At 44.4% G+C, this 16,096-nt stretch overlaps 1 protein-coding gene across 2 annotated transcripts in view; it reads right to left on the bottom strand.

Moving 5' to 3' along the window:
* The window catches only part of COL19A1 (collagen type XIX alpha 1 chain), an 895,475-nt gene that overhangs the window by 530,895 nt on the left and 348,484 nt on the right, over positions 1-16,096 (bottom strand). For both annotated transcript variants that reach the window (XM_089681326.1, XM_089681327.1), the window contains exon 13: positions 6,095-6,148. In XM_089681326.1, coding sequence (XP_089537452.1) covers positions 6,095-6,148 — 54 coding nt within the window. The remainder of the gene's footprint in view (positions 1-6,094; positions 6,149-16,096) is intronic.

Raw genomic sequence — 16,096 nt, 5'->3', positions numbered from 1 at the left:
CAGTGCTGTCAGTATATCTGCTTCCATAAACATCCCGTACAGGCAAGCAAATATACTGACAGGTCTGCAGGAGACCTGCATGGCACCAGTGATCTGCTGATCGCTGGTGCAATGCTTTACAGGCTCCCAAAACAAAATATATTAAATGTTAATGCCTGCAAAAAAAAAAAGGGCATTTATTATTTTTTGTATAAAGGTGAGCTTATCCTTTAATGTATTTGCTGCAAAAATGAGTGCTGTGGTCTGAAGCCTCTGGTTGCAGCGTATCAGCCATGTTAAAAGTACCAGCCAGTTGGGTATCACATGCATTCAGAAACACATATCTCTACACCACAGAGGTTGGTGGAAGCATTACCTTAGTGAGGCAAGTTGACATTAAAAGGCTTAAACTTTCCCTCCCGTTCCTACCTTTCTTTCTGCATCACTGCCCCCCTCCACATTGCTCTCCTCCGGCATCCAACTCAACATATGTGGCCTCCAATAAAAAGGAGGGACATCTCACAAGATGTTTTACAGGTTTAGGATATGTCACATCAAGCATGAAAGAAGGTCTTGGGGGGGCAGGCTAAGTAGGAAGGTTTAATCTTTGTAGAATTCTCTGATGTCACTGATTCCTTAAAACTAGTAGGGCCCCTCAAAGCATCCCAGAACATATGCTATGTTTTCATGCTGCCATCATTAGAATCTCCTGCCACATTTGTTTTAAAGTACTGCTCATGTGCCTTTTTCCTCCTCCTCAAAGGTGCAAATCAGCCACTTTCCTTTCTAGTGCTGCTCATATGAACGTTTTCTCCTCTTCCTCTTCAGCTAATCCCTTGATAGCCCTTCCAACTGGCTTTGAGAATTTGATGGAATTATTTTTATCAATGTTATCCCCAGCTGGTCAACAGGTCAACAGTTTTTTAGGGGCTTTTTTAACCACTTGAGACCCCAGCATTATTTTAAACCAAACACAGGGATAGTGGTTGTTCCTCTCAGAGCCGCACCAGTGGTGTTTTTGTAATGGCAGCTGGCCTAAGTGGTTTCTGTTGGTCCCTGTCACTGTTGGAACTGCTGGCTGCCTGTGACAGGTGGGACCCAGAGTTAGGCCTAGAAACCAAAAAACATCAACTCCTAGGCTTCCAGTCATGCTACACAGTGCTCCAAAGTAGTGCTTGTAGCAGACCGCAATCAACAAAATGCTTTTGTGTTTAGAACAGAAAGGATGTACAGTCACGATTGGCAGGAACAGATCTATTTAAGCTCTGCTTCTCCTCTCCCTGCAGCAATAGAACACTGCTATGACTTACTACCCAGCTGTATGGACCCCTTATTAAAAAAATCAAAATACATTTAAAAAAATACATTATATATATAATACACAAATACACTAATAAATTAAAATATCCCCCTCCCAAATTGATCCTCAGGTCCCTGCAATGACTTTGGATGACCTGGATGACATTCACTTTCACTGCACAAGCATGAAATGTTCACAGGCGTGAACACAAAAAAACACAAAACATTAAAAATTTTTAGTAATTCGACAAACCTGTGAAAAAATTGCAGTCATGCTAATTTGTGCTCTTGTCAATGGGACTTAATCTTATCTTTTTTTATGCTAATGTTGCATTGAGAAGAATTGCAGAAAAAAACATTTTTTTTCAAAATGTTTATGACATATTTCCAGAAGAAGATAAAAATATATGTATCCAAATCTGCTAGGAACAATTGAGTACTGTCCGTGATACTTTTTTTACTTGCACTAACATACAATTTTGTGGACAAGCTTTCGCGGAATGTCCCCTTCTTCGGGTCTAAGCAGTACTGAAACAAAGATTTAGCAGAATGTTAGAAGAGATGTAGGGGATGGGAAAAAAACAAAACAAAAAAACCCCAGAGATATGACACAGCAAAAGCAAAGTCTGGGGGGGGGGAGACAACACTAGCAGATGCAGTCATGCTTGAGCTGATAGTCATAAAACTGTTGGATAATGATTGAGGAATCCCATGTCCAAATTCAGGCCATTATCTCTTGTGTCAAATAGAATTATCATGACTGCCTCTGCTAGTGTTGTATCCCCCCCGACTTTGCTTTTGCTGTGTCTTATCTCTGTTTTTTTTTTCCCATCCCCTACATCTCTTCTACCATTCTGCTAAATCTTTGTTTCAGTACTGCTTAGACCCGAAGAAGGGGACATTACCCGAAAGCTTGTCCTCAAAATTGTATGTTAGTGCAAATAAAAAAAGTATCACGGACAGTACTCAATTGTTCCTGTCACAAATGCACTAATATGGCTACAATCACCTCAAGCAAATCTGCAAGCAAATTGAAGCCCTTTCTGTTCCTAAAAAATGATGTATAATACACATAATTGAAAGTAGAACTATAGGTGAAACTTTTTTTTTCTCATTTTGGTTAGAGCAAGGAAGGATTATAACCCCTATAATTTTTTTTTTGCCACCTGTGCTCCATTGGGGATATTTACCTTCTTGTCCTGTCCCATAGCCAAAAGAGAACATGAGAGAAAATCCCTGCGAATTAAAGGAATCCCTTGGGAACCCCCAGTCACCAGAACTAATGTCCCTGTCAGGGATCCGGGTATGACCAGAAATGTGTGAACTGACACAGGGAAGTAACAGGCTTCAGGAATGATATAATAATATAATGTATTATTAGCTACCCAAATATACAATGCTCAGTAAATAAACCAACCTTCCACTAATCTTAGTATGTGCAGGAACACAGGCGCAGTCAGGGCTGGAGAGGTGGAATGGTCAGGCCGGCCATATGGTTCTGTTAACGACCGTCTGGTGATACCCCTAGCAGTCCTTAGGACAGGATTCCCCAGGGCACGGAGTCTAAGTCCCAGTCTGCTTATTCACCAGGGCCCCTGATGGTGGGGATGGACTTGGAGCAGACAGGAACCAGGTCGCGGCCCCTGAGTATACCTGCTCATGGTAGAGGGATTCGCCAGAGGTATATGCAGGTGGGAAGCCTGATGTGAAGAGGCAGAAGGTGTGAGCAGGGATGGCTGGATCCGTGCAGGATGGATGGATCGTCTGGGTAGTCAAGGTCACAAGCCGGGTTCAGGAACTCACGGGCAGCGTGGTACAGAGGATCAGGCAGAGAATGGTCAGGGTCACAAGCCGGGTTCAGTAACTCATGGGCAGCACGGTACAGAGGATCAGGCAGAAGGATGGTCAGGCAAGCCAGGGGTTAAACAGGAGACGGTCAGCAGGGTCAGGAACAATGCAGAGTCAGCAACAAATCAGATAGGCAGAGGAACAGGAACACAGGATACAAGGTACAGGGGCTCATGGGAAACATACACCAAGGCCCTGATCACAGGCCTGGTCATTCCTTAAATACACCTCCTGCAATCAGCCCCAGGTGTTGGCTGACTGCAGGAGTGAGCTTCTGGCTGCTGAGAGCACCTGCTGGTCAGCCCTGGTACTGCAGCCCACACGGCAGGTGACTCCCACCACCAGTGCTGAGTCCATTCCTGACAGTCCCCATTGGAAGCTTTCCTCTCTATTACTTTTCTGACAAATTCCCATTGCACACACATATATATACCACCAATGAAAAAGACAACGTAGAAGAAGGGTATTTATGTATGTGTGTGATTTTTTTAGACTATTTTCATTCAATATTTGACATTTAGAAAGATATTTTGTATTTACTTCATTTAACATTGTTGTTTTTGAGACGTCATGTGTGTCCGGAGAAAGCAGCTTCCCTTTGATTGGTATTCTAGTTACCGTTTTTCTTTTGTATTAATACATAGGCTGCAGGGACCGTAATGACTTAGTGAGTTGGCAAATTTCTTTGTTTTAAACCAGTTTACCTATTTATTAGCAATAAAAATTGTCAGGCGTTCTAATTCTTTTCCACTGAATACTGTATGAGATGTAATACCACATGGTGTCATGTGATAAATACTGCATATTTCAATGAAATACTGCATGCTTTATTTTAGTAGCTTTTTTTGTGCATTACAAAATATTTTTTGAAAAATGCTATGAGGTATTTTATTGCAAATTTGAAAGAGGAAAATACTGCTTCGTGAATGGAGCCCAATATGTGTAACGTGTGCTGCTTTTTACTAAGGATTGTTTTTTTTCTTCTGCCTGCTTTGCAGGCAGAAGAAACACAGAGAGCGTTACCTCTGTACAAAGCCCTGTGTTGTTTGACAACACAGGGCTCTGAGACGTGATTGGACACAGCTAATCAGCAGGTCCCGGCTATGAATTATTGGCCAGGACCCGCTGTATTCAATCACAGCAGAGTCAGCAGGTGGGTGCGCACGCACCCTCAATCCTGGAGAAAGCTGCAACTTACAGGTACGTAATGTTACTGAGTCTGTACAAGCTGTCCAACTGCAGTATATGCACTGTGGTGGGTCAGCAAGTGATTAAACAAGGATTGAAAGACCAACAGTCTCTAACACAAAACAGAATGGGTAGAAGCATAACCATTGATAATGGTAAGAGCCAAACACAGGTCTAGAACCAGCCATTTCCCCAGCAACCAACACAATTTTTTTTGTTTTTATTTTTTTTAACATTATTTACAGATTTGTTTTTTTTATCATTTATCTTTAACCGTTTTACACATTTCTATAAGACTGTCGCTGCTGTGGTCAAGCAAACATGGGCAGGAACAACATGGTTGAAGCTAAAATGTACTACTGGCTCTATGTGCCCCAATATGAACTTGAGGCACTAGTCAGCCCTTTGGCATGTGGCTTGTCATAGAGCCCTCACTACAGCGGGGAAGAGGGTGGGGGTGGGGGGGTGACTGAGCAGATTGTTTTAACAACCTGGAGTGAGGATATGTGATGTTTTTGGTACACAGTGATTTTACAATTTTTGTGGATGCTCTGAAGCGGTATGGTAAAACAATGTAGCTCTTCAATGCTCTGTCAGCAACAACTGCCTGATGCAGGCTAGTCACCCCAAGCTACAGACAGAGAGTAAAGGCAGGTGTTTTAGTACAAGAACTGCAAATGACATAGCAATGTAAAATTGGCCAGCAGAAGGACAAATTTAAATAGCAATTTTATGGCCCATATTTAATGGTGACCACAGGCTGGGGCTTTACTGTAATAATTAAGAAACTGAGTGCTACCATGTGTTGTATGATGTTGCTAGTAAATGGCCTGCAGTTTCCAGTGCAGTTTGCTGAACATCCAGAAAACAGACAGATGTCAAATGTGGTGCAGTCTTCCAGGTATTATTGAACTGCAGCAGAGAAAAATTAGATCTTCTACCCTGCCTGACAGGACTGTGCTGTGTGACTGAGCATGAGTAAACCTCTGACTGGATGGACAAAAAAAACAAACCTTTTGGCAGGTAAATCAACTACGTATATGTATTTCATCTGTGTAACAAATGTTTGACTGCAGTGCAAATTTACTATAGTAAGAAAAGAAAAGAAACTTGAATGCGAGCAGGAATCTTTTCTTTTTTTTCAATCAAATAATTACAAGAATGGAAAGCTGTTTTTTGATTAATCAACGGGACTACCATTACAGTAGTACAGGGGTTAGACAAAAAATGGAAACAGTTGACTGTGTGGACTGCACTTACACTTTTCATACAATGTTTTCCCAGAAACTATATATGCCGTCATAATGTTTGATACTGTACCTCGCATCATGCCAAATAAATTGGCAACTTCAGTCACAGAGGCACCAGCTAAGCCGGCACCAACAATTTGCCCTCTTTGAAGCTCAGTAAGCTTTCACATGACTCCGTATTACTAGCAGCACATGCTGTGAATGATGAAAGTAAGGCTTTCCCACCTGTTAGCTAGATGTCTCATCACACAGCGGAAGCAAAAGAATGCAAAATCACTTCAGCTTTCAATGTGAAACATGTCGTCACTTCTGCACCTGTAAATGTAGTGTTTCTATATTTCTTGTCTAACCCCTGTATTTCCCACTTTTTGTGGTTTCTTTTAGAAAACTGGCCCAGTGCAGATTGGTTATATGTACAGCAATTATGCCTACTCACAGGTTGAAATGATTATTATTCTCTACTCATCTACAGTATATTTCCACACAAAAGTATACACATTGAGAATAGTTTTCATTCATGTATCACTCACATCTTTGCCATGGAGTCCAGGATGACCCGTTTCCCCCTTTTCTCCCTTTTCGCCCTGCAAATAAAAACACAACATTTATAAACTGAACTTATGCAACTTTACCATAAATACTACACTAACCATCATCATCTGTATGGTGGATAAGTAAACACTTTTTTTTTCTATGAAACAATGGGTCTGTATAGTAGGGACTGTCCATAATTTAAAAGGATTCATACTTACAACTGATTTTTGCTAGCTGGGAAAATTATGTTGTCTGTGGTGTTTTTTAGATAGCAAGGAGAGAATGAATATATAATTATACATTATGAATGTACTCACAGTAAAAGTTAGATTTTTTTACTTGGCTGAAAACAGATGGAATAAAATAGGATTTTTGATTTACTGTAAAATCCTCACTTTGTGACATCACTATTCAGTCACTTTATTTATTTGCCAGCACTTTATCACTTGTGTCACTTATATATCAGTTTGCCATATTTTATGTTTTATACAAGTATATTTGATGAAAGTGACACCTTATTTATGGTACCACTAAGTCACTGTATTATCATTTGCACCTTGTCACTTGTCATTTCATGATTTTATGATCTTATTGGTTCTTTCATTTATCTTGAATTACATATTTGCATGGTAATTTTAGCGCTACACCCTGGTTTATATATGGTTATTTTGAAGGTTTTTGGTACCTTTTTGGTGTTTAGCGGCTTCATTGACTTTTAGTGCTCACTTATCCCTGTTTGTGCCATAAACCACTCCCAGCATGATTCAATTTTGTTACCAAGCAAAAAAAAAAGAAGAAGAGTGGATTATAACAACAGAGGGAAAGGACCTCTGTCCCCTAATGAACTCCAAGAAAAGGATTTTACAGCAAGTCAGAAAATCCCATTTTCCTAATCATACATTACAGGACACAGGATGCACTTAGATATATTGGGAACCCCAAGAAAAAAAAAAAAGAACGGTCCAACTGAGGGGTGGGCCACATAGAAAACAAAACAGAGTCCACAAAAACCAAAATATTAACAGAGGTGACTCAACAGAGCGGCCTGAAGAACCTAAAGACTGAAGTTATCATAGGTTGAGGCCTGAACATCCATCTGGCAAAATCTAATGAATACCTGAACAGGCAACTAGTTGGCAGCCCTGAATATTTGAGAAACAGATCCTTGATGCTGAAAAGCCAAGGAAGCACTGATCTAGTGGAGTGCACTCTGACCATGAGAGGGGGAACCTTTCCCAAAGGGACATAAGCCTCAATGATGGGCTGCTGAATCCACCTAGCAATAGTGACTCCGCCCTCCAGTGACCTCCAGAATGAAAAATGAGTCAGATTGTCAAAAGAGAACTGTAGCTGAAAGATAAACTCTGTGTGCTACATTCAAACCATAGAGGGAAATCATTTTTGATCACAAGCAAATCTGTATATATCTTGCGAGCCAAATAGTATGTGGCAAATAGCCACCTTGTGGCACAACTCGGGACAAAAATATATGTCCTTGATATTACTGGATCAGTAATCACAGTGGGAACACCCAACACATAACTACCACTGTGTACACAAATTATTTCATCATCTTGTGTTGCGCTCCTTATTAAATTGTAGTGACAAAGTGAATATTATATTTCATAATGTTACCTAAACATAAATAATCATAAATTCATATATAGAATAATAACTTATAAAAAAGTATAATATAAATCCATATTCGTGATTAAATAATAAATAATGATTAATTCTGAATCATAATTTAGTGAAAAAATATAAAAATTACCGTGAATAAATACTCATAAAATAAATAAATTAATTTTTAGTGCAAAAGCATAGTCCCATTAATCATAAAATATATATAAAGTGACTCTGTGTCCTAAAAATCTTGAATCCGTGACTGATTGTGAATCCGTGATAAAAATATTTGTGAATCCTCCAATTAGTGCAGATGTAAGCTCACCTCCTGATATGCCTGCAATTAGGCTATATACACTTTTGGTCCACCTCCTTTGGGACCTGCTTGTTAGAATTTTCTCCTCTTTAAATTACGGAGCAGGAATATCCTTTAGAGCTGATTATCCTCTCTGGGGTTAATCACTCCTCACAGTGATACAGACCCCTATACTCTCCTCTCCATGCGTTTCTCCACATGCAGAAAACAAATGCCAGACATAGTGTTTTATCTTTTTAAAACACTGCTTTATTCCTTCCAAGTAGTACACTCACATATAGTGAAGATGGTATGCGGCAATCCAAAATGTAGCGTGTCCTCCGCTGATAGGGCCTATCAATACCCCCTGATGAAGCCACGTGACCAGTGGCGTAACGCGTAGGGGTGGGGCTGCAACGTCACTCGGAGAGAGCCAGAATACTACACGGACGGCAGGTGCATGACTCAGTGGTCGGGACAGAGCTGACCAGCGGGTGCTCTCAGCAGCCAGAAGCTCACACGTGCAATCAGCCAAACCTGGGGCTGATTGCAGAAAGGTGTATTTAAGGCATGACCAGGCCTGTGCTCTGGGCCTTGGTGTATGTTTTCCCATGAGCCTCTGTACCTGGTATCTTGTGTTCCTGCTTCGTTGGCAGCAGCAATGGGAGGCCATACAGCACCCTATGACAAAATGGAACCCACCAGCAGTGTGAGGAGACCTGAAAGTGGCACATGGCAGAGTGTGGCGATGGAGACAGCAGCAATGGGAGGCCGTACAGGGACCCATGACACACTCTGGAACTGGCAGCAGCATGAGGAGGCGGTACAGGGGCCCATGACATATTACGGGCCTGGCAGCAGCATGAGGAGTCGGTACGGGGGCCCATGGCAGATTACGGGCCTGGCAGCAGCAATGGGAGGCCGTACAGGGACCCATGACACACTCTGGACCTGGCAGCAGCATGAGGAGGCGGTACAGGGGCCCATGACAGATTACGGGCCTGGCAGCAGCATGAGGAGTCGGTACGGGGGCCCATGGCAGATTACGGGCCTGGCAGCAGCAATGGGAGGCCCGTAATCTGCCAGCACCCTATAAACAAAATGGAACCCACCAGCAGTGTGAGGAGACCTGAAAGTGGCACATGGCAGAGTGTGGCGATGGAGACAGCAGCATGAGGAGGCCGTACAGGGACCCATGACACACTCTGGACCTGGCAGCAGCATGAGGAGGCGGTACAGGGGCCCATGACAGATTACGGGCCTGGCAGCAGCATGAGGAGTCGGTACGGGGGCCCATGGCAGATTACGGGCCTGGCAGCAGCAATGGGAGGCCCGTAATCTGCCAGCACCCTATGACAAAATGGAACCCACCAGCAGTGTGAGGAGACCTGAAAGTGGCACATGGCAGAGTGTGGCGATGGAGACAGCAGCAATGGGAGGCCGTACAGGGACCCATGACACACTCTGGACCTGGCAGCAGCAAGAGGAGGCGGTACAGGGGCTCATGGCAGAGTGGCGAAGCGTAAGCAGCTTAAATTGAAGGCCATACAGAGGCCTATGTTAAAAATAATAACATGTTTGGGGCATGATTCATGGCGGATTTAGTCAGTTGTGTCAGGAACTGGTGGTTTGAAATCCAGACTAATCCACGCCTGATTCATTTTCACAAACGTGAGTCTCTCCACACTTTGGGTGGACAGTCGTGTCCTCCGCGGAGTTACAATACCTCCTGCCGCACTAAACACGCGCTCCGATGCCACGCTACTGGCCGGGCATGACAGCCTTTCAAGGGCAAATTCAGCTAGTTGGGGCCAAAGGTCAAGTTTCGTTGCCCAGTAGTCAAGGGGATTGTCTACCTCGGTTGGCAGGGTGCTGTCCAAGTAGGCCCAAGCCTGTTGTTTGAGGTCCTGCTCCAGGTCCACCTGATGCTGCTGCTGCTGCTGCGGCTGGTTAGTAGTTTCCTCACTGCGCTGGTGAAGAAAGCTACTCATCATCGACTGCAGACTGAGGCAGCCGCTGCTGGTGGAGCTGCCACTGCTCCTACCACCCCACCCCTCCCCTGCTGCCATGGCAGCGGAACGCGAGCGCACAGGGCCCACAGTGTCTGAGGATGGACGTTGGCGCAGAAAGGCAGAGACCAACTGACTACATAGGTGGTTTTTATAGTACGTTATTTTGGCCTCCCTCTCAGCAGGTGTGAAAAAGGCCACCATTTTTGAACGGTAGCGAGGGTCCAACAAGGTGGACAGCCAAAAGTCATCCCTCTGTCTGATGGTTATTATTCGGCAACCGAGCATGCTATGGGCCATTTGTGCCAAGGAATGCGAGGGACTCCCTGCCTCCATCTCCACAGCATACTGCCACGGTGCGTCTGGGTCCTCTGTCTCCTCCTCCTCCTCTACCAGATGCTCCTGCTCCTCCACTCCTGTCCGCTGAGTGGAAAAACCACCCATTTCACTCAATAATTCCTGAGCACCAATGTCCTCCTCTACCTCCTCCTCTTCTTCCTGTCCTGCCCCCACAGGGGTCATGTGGCGTTGAGATCTGTGCGCCACGTCTACCGCACCCTGACCAGCCATTGTTAACAGCATTTGTTCCAGGACGTGCAACAGGGGAATGACGTCGTTCATCCCATATTCCTGCCGACTCACGAATAGCGTGGCCTCCTCAAAGGGCCTGAGCAAGCGGCAGGTGTCACGCATGAGCTGCCAATGGCTGACATCTAAGTTACACAGGGGAGTACCTTTATCCGCTTGTAACATCAGGAAATCGGTGATGGCCTTTCGCTGTTCGTAAAGGCGGTCTAACATATGTAGGGTTGAATTCCACCTTGTTGCAACGTCGCAGATCAGGCGATGCTGTGGAATTCCGTTCTGCCGCTGCAGCTCAAGGAGGGTGTGCTTTGCGGTGTAGGAATGGCTGAAAAGCATGCAAAGTTTACGTGACATTTTAAGGATGTCTTGCAGTGGGATGGTGGATTTTAGGAACCGCTTGACAACCAGATTGAACACGTGAGCCATGCATGGCGCATGGCACAACCTTCCTTGACGCAGAGCAGACACCATGTTCTTTCCGTTGTCGGTCAACATGGTTCCGATTTTCAGTTTGCGCGGAGACAGCCATCTGTCGATTTCTCTGTTCATTACACTCAGAAGTTCCTCCCCTGTGTGCCTACGTTCGCCAAGGCATACCAGGTGCAGCACAGCGTGACACCGTTGCACCCTGCACATGTGATATGCCGATCGGGTAATGGAACTTAGCACGGGGGTGGCGGCTGAGGACACGGCGGAAGAAGAGGTGGTAGAGGCGGACATCTTTGCTGGACCAAGGACGTGCAAACGTGGAGGCAAAAGCGGCGTGACCTGTCCAAGTTGCTGGTGCGGCTGTGCCGGCACCACGTTCACCCAGTGGGCCGTAAATGACATGTACTGTCCCTGACCGTAGTTACAGCTCCACACGTCGGCGCTGCCGTGCACTTTGGCAGAGACCGACATGCTCAAAGACTGGCCCACCATCTCTTCTACATGTGAATGCAGGGCTGGCACTGCCTTTTTGGCGAAGAAATGCCGGCTTGGCACTCTCCACCGCGGCTCGGCACAAGCCATCATTTCTCGGAAAGGTGCTGAGTCCACCACTTGGAAAGGGAGGGACTGCAGCACCAGCAACTTGGACAGGAGGACGTTCAGCTTCTGCACCGTCGGGTGCGTGCTCGCAAACTGTTGTCTCTTGGAAACGGATTCCAAGAAAGACTGCTGACGGAATCCGTGAAGAGGAGTAGCAGGAGAAGGAGCATCTGAACGAGCGGAAGATGCCAACGAGCGACAACTCCCCTCAGCAGAGGTGTTGGAGCCTTGACTGGCTGATAGAGGGCGATTGACATCGGGTGACGGAGCAAGTAACGGAGCGGGTGATGGAGCGGGGGCTGGGGCAGGCAGAACCGCCGTATCTTTATCACGGTTTTCCCAGGCCACCAAATGGCGACGCTGCATATGCTGACGCAACGCTGTAGTCCCAACATGGGCCCCCTGGCCACGCTTGACTTTCTGGCCACATAGTCGACATACGGCTACGTTTACTTCCTCGGACGGCTTGACGAAAAATTGCCACACCGCCGAGTAGGAAACTTTGCCCCCGCTACTCCTCACTGGCTGACTGCTACTTCCTCCGTGCACACCGGTACCACTACTGGCCGTGGTGGTAGGCTGCAGTGGAGCTGGTGCTCTACTCCGTGGCCGTTTGCCTCCACTGACACTGCTGCGACCCTGCTGCCTCCTGGGCAACCCACCGACTGTTTTGCTTGCTGCCAAGCTGGCACCCTCTTCTCCTGATGATGCGGAAGCAATAGCCTGATGACGACGAGGCTGCCAAGTGCGATCAGCCTCATCATCATCAATTAGGGTCTCCGCCTCACTACTAGCCCCCTCGGCTGCGTGTGGGTCAGGAGACAGACCTGTCTCTAGACCGGCTACCGAGCCACTCTCCTCGCCAGTACTTCTTCGCCTGGCTGCTGAAGAGGCGGATGTCTCCCCCCGTTCCTGACCGCCTTCTGTTAGCTCTTCCTCACTGTACAGTGGGGCTGAGCCCACAGCATGCGATACTTCGCTTGGTGAGGGAACACCAAAGGACAGGGGCAGGTAGAGGACACGTGATTTCAGTGGGCTTGCTCCCGGGCCATGCCAACTAACGGTTGTGTCTGACGTACCCACCGACTGTTGGCTGTAGGTGTCAGAGGTGACCTGGGAAGAGGAAGACGACCGAGCCAACCAATCGATGACGGCAGGGTTGTCGGTGGAGACACGACCGCTGGATGACACCGGGAGCACTGGCCTCTGGCTGTTACTAGTGCTGCCTCGACCCCTTCCTCTGCTGCCACGTCTGCTTGCTCCTGAAACATTGCCTCCTCTGCCACTCCTCTGCGTGTTGTCTGACATACTCTTTAATTCAACGATTCTGTGTCCCTGAGTAACGATTCTGTGTCCCTGAGTAACGATTCTGTGTCCCTCAGTAACGATTCTGTGTCCCTCAGTAACGATTCTGTGTCCCTGAGTAACAATTCTGTGTCCCTGAGTAACGATTCTGTGTCCCTGAGTAACGATTCTGTGTCCCTGAGTAACGATTCTGTGTCCCTCAGTAACAATTCTGTGTCCCTCAGTAACGATTCTGTGTCCCTGAGTAACGATTCTGTGTCCCTGAGTAACGATTCTGTGTCCCTCAGTAACGATTCTGTGTCCCTGAGTAACAATTCTGTGTCCCTGAGTAACAATTCTGTGTCTGTCCCTGAGTAACAATTCTGTGTCCCTGAGTAATAATTCTGTGTCCCTGAGTAACAATTCTGTGTCCCTGAGTAACAATTCTGTGTCCCTCAGTAACGATTCTGTGTCCCTCAGTAACGATTCTGTGTCCCTCAGTAACGATTCTGTGTCCCTGAGTAACAATTCTGTGTCCCTGAGTAACAATTCTGTGTCCCTGAGTAACAATTCTGTGTCCCTGAGTAACGATTCTGTGTCCCTCAGTAACGATTCTGTGTCCCTGAGTAACAATTCTGTGTCCCTGAGTAACAATTCTGTGTCCCTGAGTAACAATTCTGTGTCCCTGAGTAACGATCCTGTGTCCCTCAGTAACGATTCTGTGTCCCTGAGTAACGATTCTGTGTCCCTCAGTAACGATTCTGTGTCCCTGAGTAACAATTCTGTGTCCCTGAGTAACAATTCTGTGTCTGTCCCTGAGTAACAATTCTGTGTCCCTGAGTAACAATTCTGTGTCCCTCAGTAACGATTCTGTGTCCCTCAGTAACAATTCTGTGTCCCCAAGTAACAATTCTGAGTCCCTGAGTAACAATTCTGTGTCTGTCCCTGAGTAACAATTCTGTGTCCCTGAGTAACAATTCTGTGTCCCTGAGTAATGATTCTGTGTCCCTAAGTAACGATTCTGTGTCCCTAAGTAACGATTCTGTGGCCCTAAAGTCTCTCTGGCCCTAACTCTGTCCCTAATACAGACAGGTCTGTCTCTCTTGAATGACCAGAGGCTAATGGAGAATTGTAAGATGGCCGCAATTTATAGCTCGACCATTACACAGTGCTGGCTGGCTGGCTGCTGATTGGCTAATGCGATCACATGTCATGAATGAATGCATTATGGGTCAGCGCGCCTTGTCTGCGCGCCTTCCCAGAGATCCCCGCTCCGTCGCCACACATGTCGCCGCCATTTTTGGGAAAATTCGATTCGTACATCCGAAGTTTGCTAATTTTCGGATTCGGCGCGAATCGAATTTTTCCTGATCTTCGAAACGAATTCCACTTCGCCATGTTCGATTCGCTCATCTCTATTTATCACCTAAGGGCAATAACTAGAAACTGAGTCTTAGCTGAACTAGGAGGGTTTATGTCTGGGTAGGTCTTCTGCGCAGTGTCCATTTACAAATAGTCATAAATGTGAGGTACTCTGTGTCCTATGATGAATAATTAATAAATATTCTTTTTTAAACACACAATATTTAAAACCAAAAATGCAGCCTTTTTTAATTTTGCAAAGAGTGGGAACTAATTATTTGACATTTTAATCCTTTCTCTGACCCCACTTACCTGAGGTACCTGTGACACCTGTCTAAAAAGTGGGGGAAAGTCATAAGCAGCAATAAAAACATTGTCAGAAGTTCTAACTCATTCCCATTTCTAGTTAGAGACGTTTCCCACCACTTGCGGACGTAACAGTAATTGAGAGGAAAATTGCTTAATAGGGGCACAGGCAATAAAACATGAAAGAGGCTGTAACCCTTTCCTGCTCTTAATTGATATAAAACGTTTTATTTTAGGAGTGTAATTTATTCCATTTAACTGTAGATAAGTTGCCATTTTTGTAATAAGATGTGTGGATTTTATAAACCACGTGCTTTTGAATATTCGATTCCTGTTAGGGTGTTATAAGGCTGTAGATGCTCTAGCATATAGTGCTTTATTTTACAGGGTAATGTAGTTTCCCTTGCCAAAATGAAACAGTCCTATATTGATGGAGAAATGTTTCAGAGGTTGTCAAGAAATGTTCAGGTTGACACTCAAAAGTATGACCGAGCATATCTTGGAGGAATCTGAAACAGGGAAAGTGGTATGAGGTTTTAATTAAAAATATTGGAGGGCATGTTAACAAACCATAACTCATTGTAATTTATTTTATTTCTATTCATTTATTACCGAAAGAAGAGGCACCTACTTAGCTGTGAACAAGAAAATAACCTCATGTACAGTATACTTTATGCTGCTTTACGCCTCATAAGTTTGCATTTAACATATTAGGCAATGCAGAAATTGTATTTAATTTACAGATACTGTAATACTACAAAGCAACTCACATGTAACCATCTTGCACTCATAAATTTTAAATGTGAATATATAGACAAGAAATTCCATTAGGTGATTTAGCTACAAAGTTAATTAGAACATAATATATTATACACAGTTGTAATAGGTGTTCTAACTAACTAAGAAGAATAACATTATTTTCTGAGATATATAAAGACTTTCTACAGAACTATTAAAATTATCTTGACACAAAGTAAAAAAAGAAATAACGAAAAACAAGGGGAAAAATAATGATTTTCATAGACTTATCCACTTATTTATTACAGGTATTTATGACAATTTTTATGCAGTGTTTCACGTATAGGTGTACGTTTTATTAAAGTGCTACATAGGCTGCTTTTACACACTGTAGCTCCTGAACATGTATAAAGCTCCCAGAGGAGAGGTGAATGGCTGCGATGTGCAGTGCAAGTGAGAAGTGAGATTTTTGCCTCTAATCTCACGAGATCAGGAGTTCAAATATTCCCTAATGAAAATTAAAATATAAAAAAGTTTAAAAAATAAAAGTTAAAAAAATTTAAATAAAATATTTTTTTTTGAGGGAACTTTCATGAATATTTTTTTTTTAAATGTATATCAAGACATTTCTGTAACATAACTGATATATTGGTATAACCATAAATACACTGAAAGGTCACAGGAATGTTTTGCTATAAATAAAAAAGTATTTATGAGTGGTCCCTCTCTCACTTAGGTCTTTTACAAACTTTATATTAATGGGAAAA

Source organism: Staurois parvus, unplaced genomic scaffold (genome assembly GCF_062004578.1).
Source record: "Staurois parvus isolate SC_StPar_1 unplaced genomic scaffold, SC_StPar_1.0 ptg000264l, whole genome shotgun sequence".
NCBI classification, from domain to species: domain Eukaryota; kingdom Metazoa; phylum Chordata; class Amphibia; order Anura; family Ranidae; genus Staurois; species Staurois parvus.
Note: the sequence above shows the minus strand (reverse complement) of the source record. Positions and strands in the feature narration are given on the sequence as shown.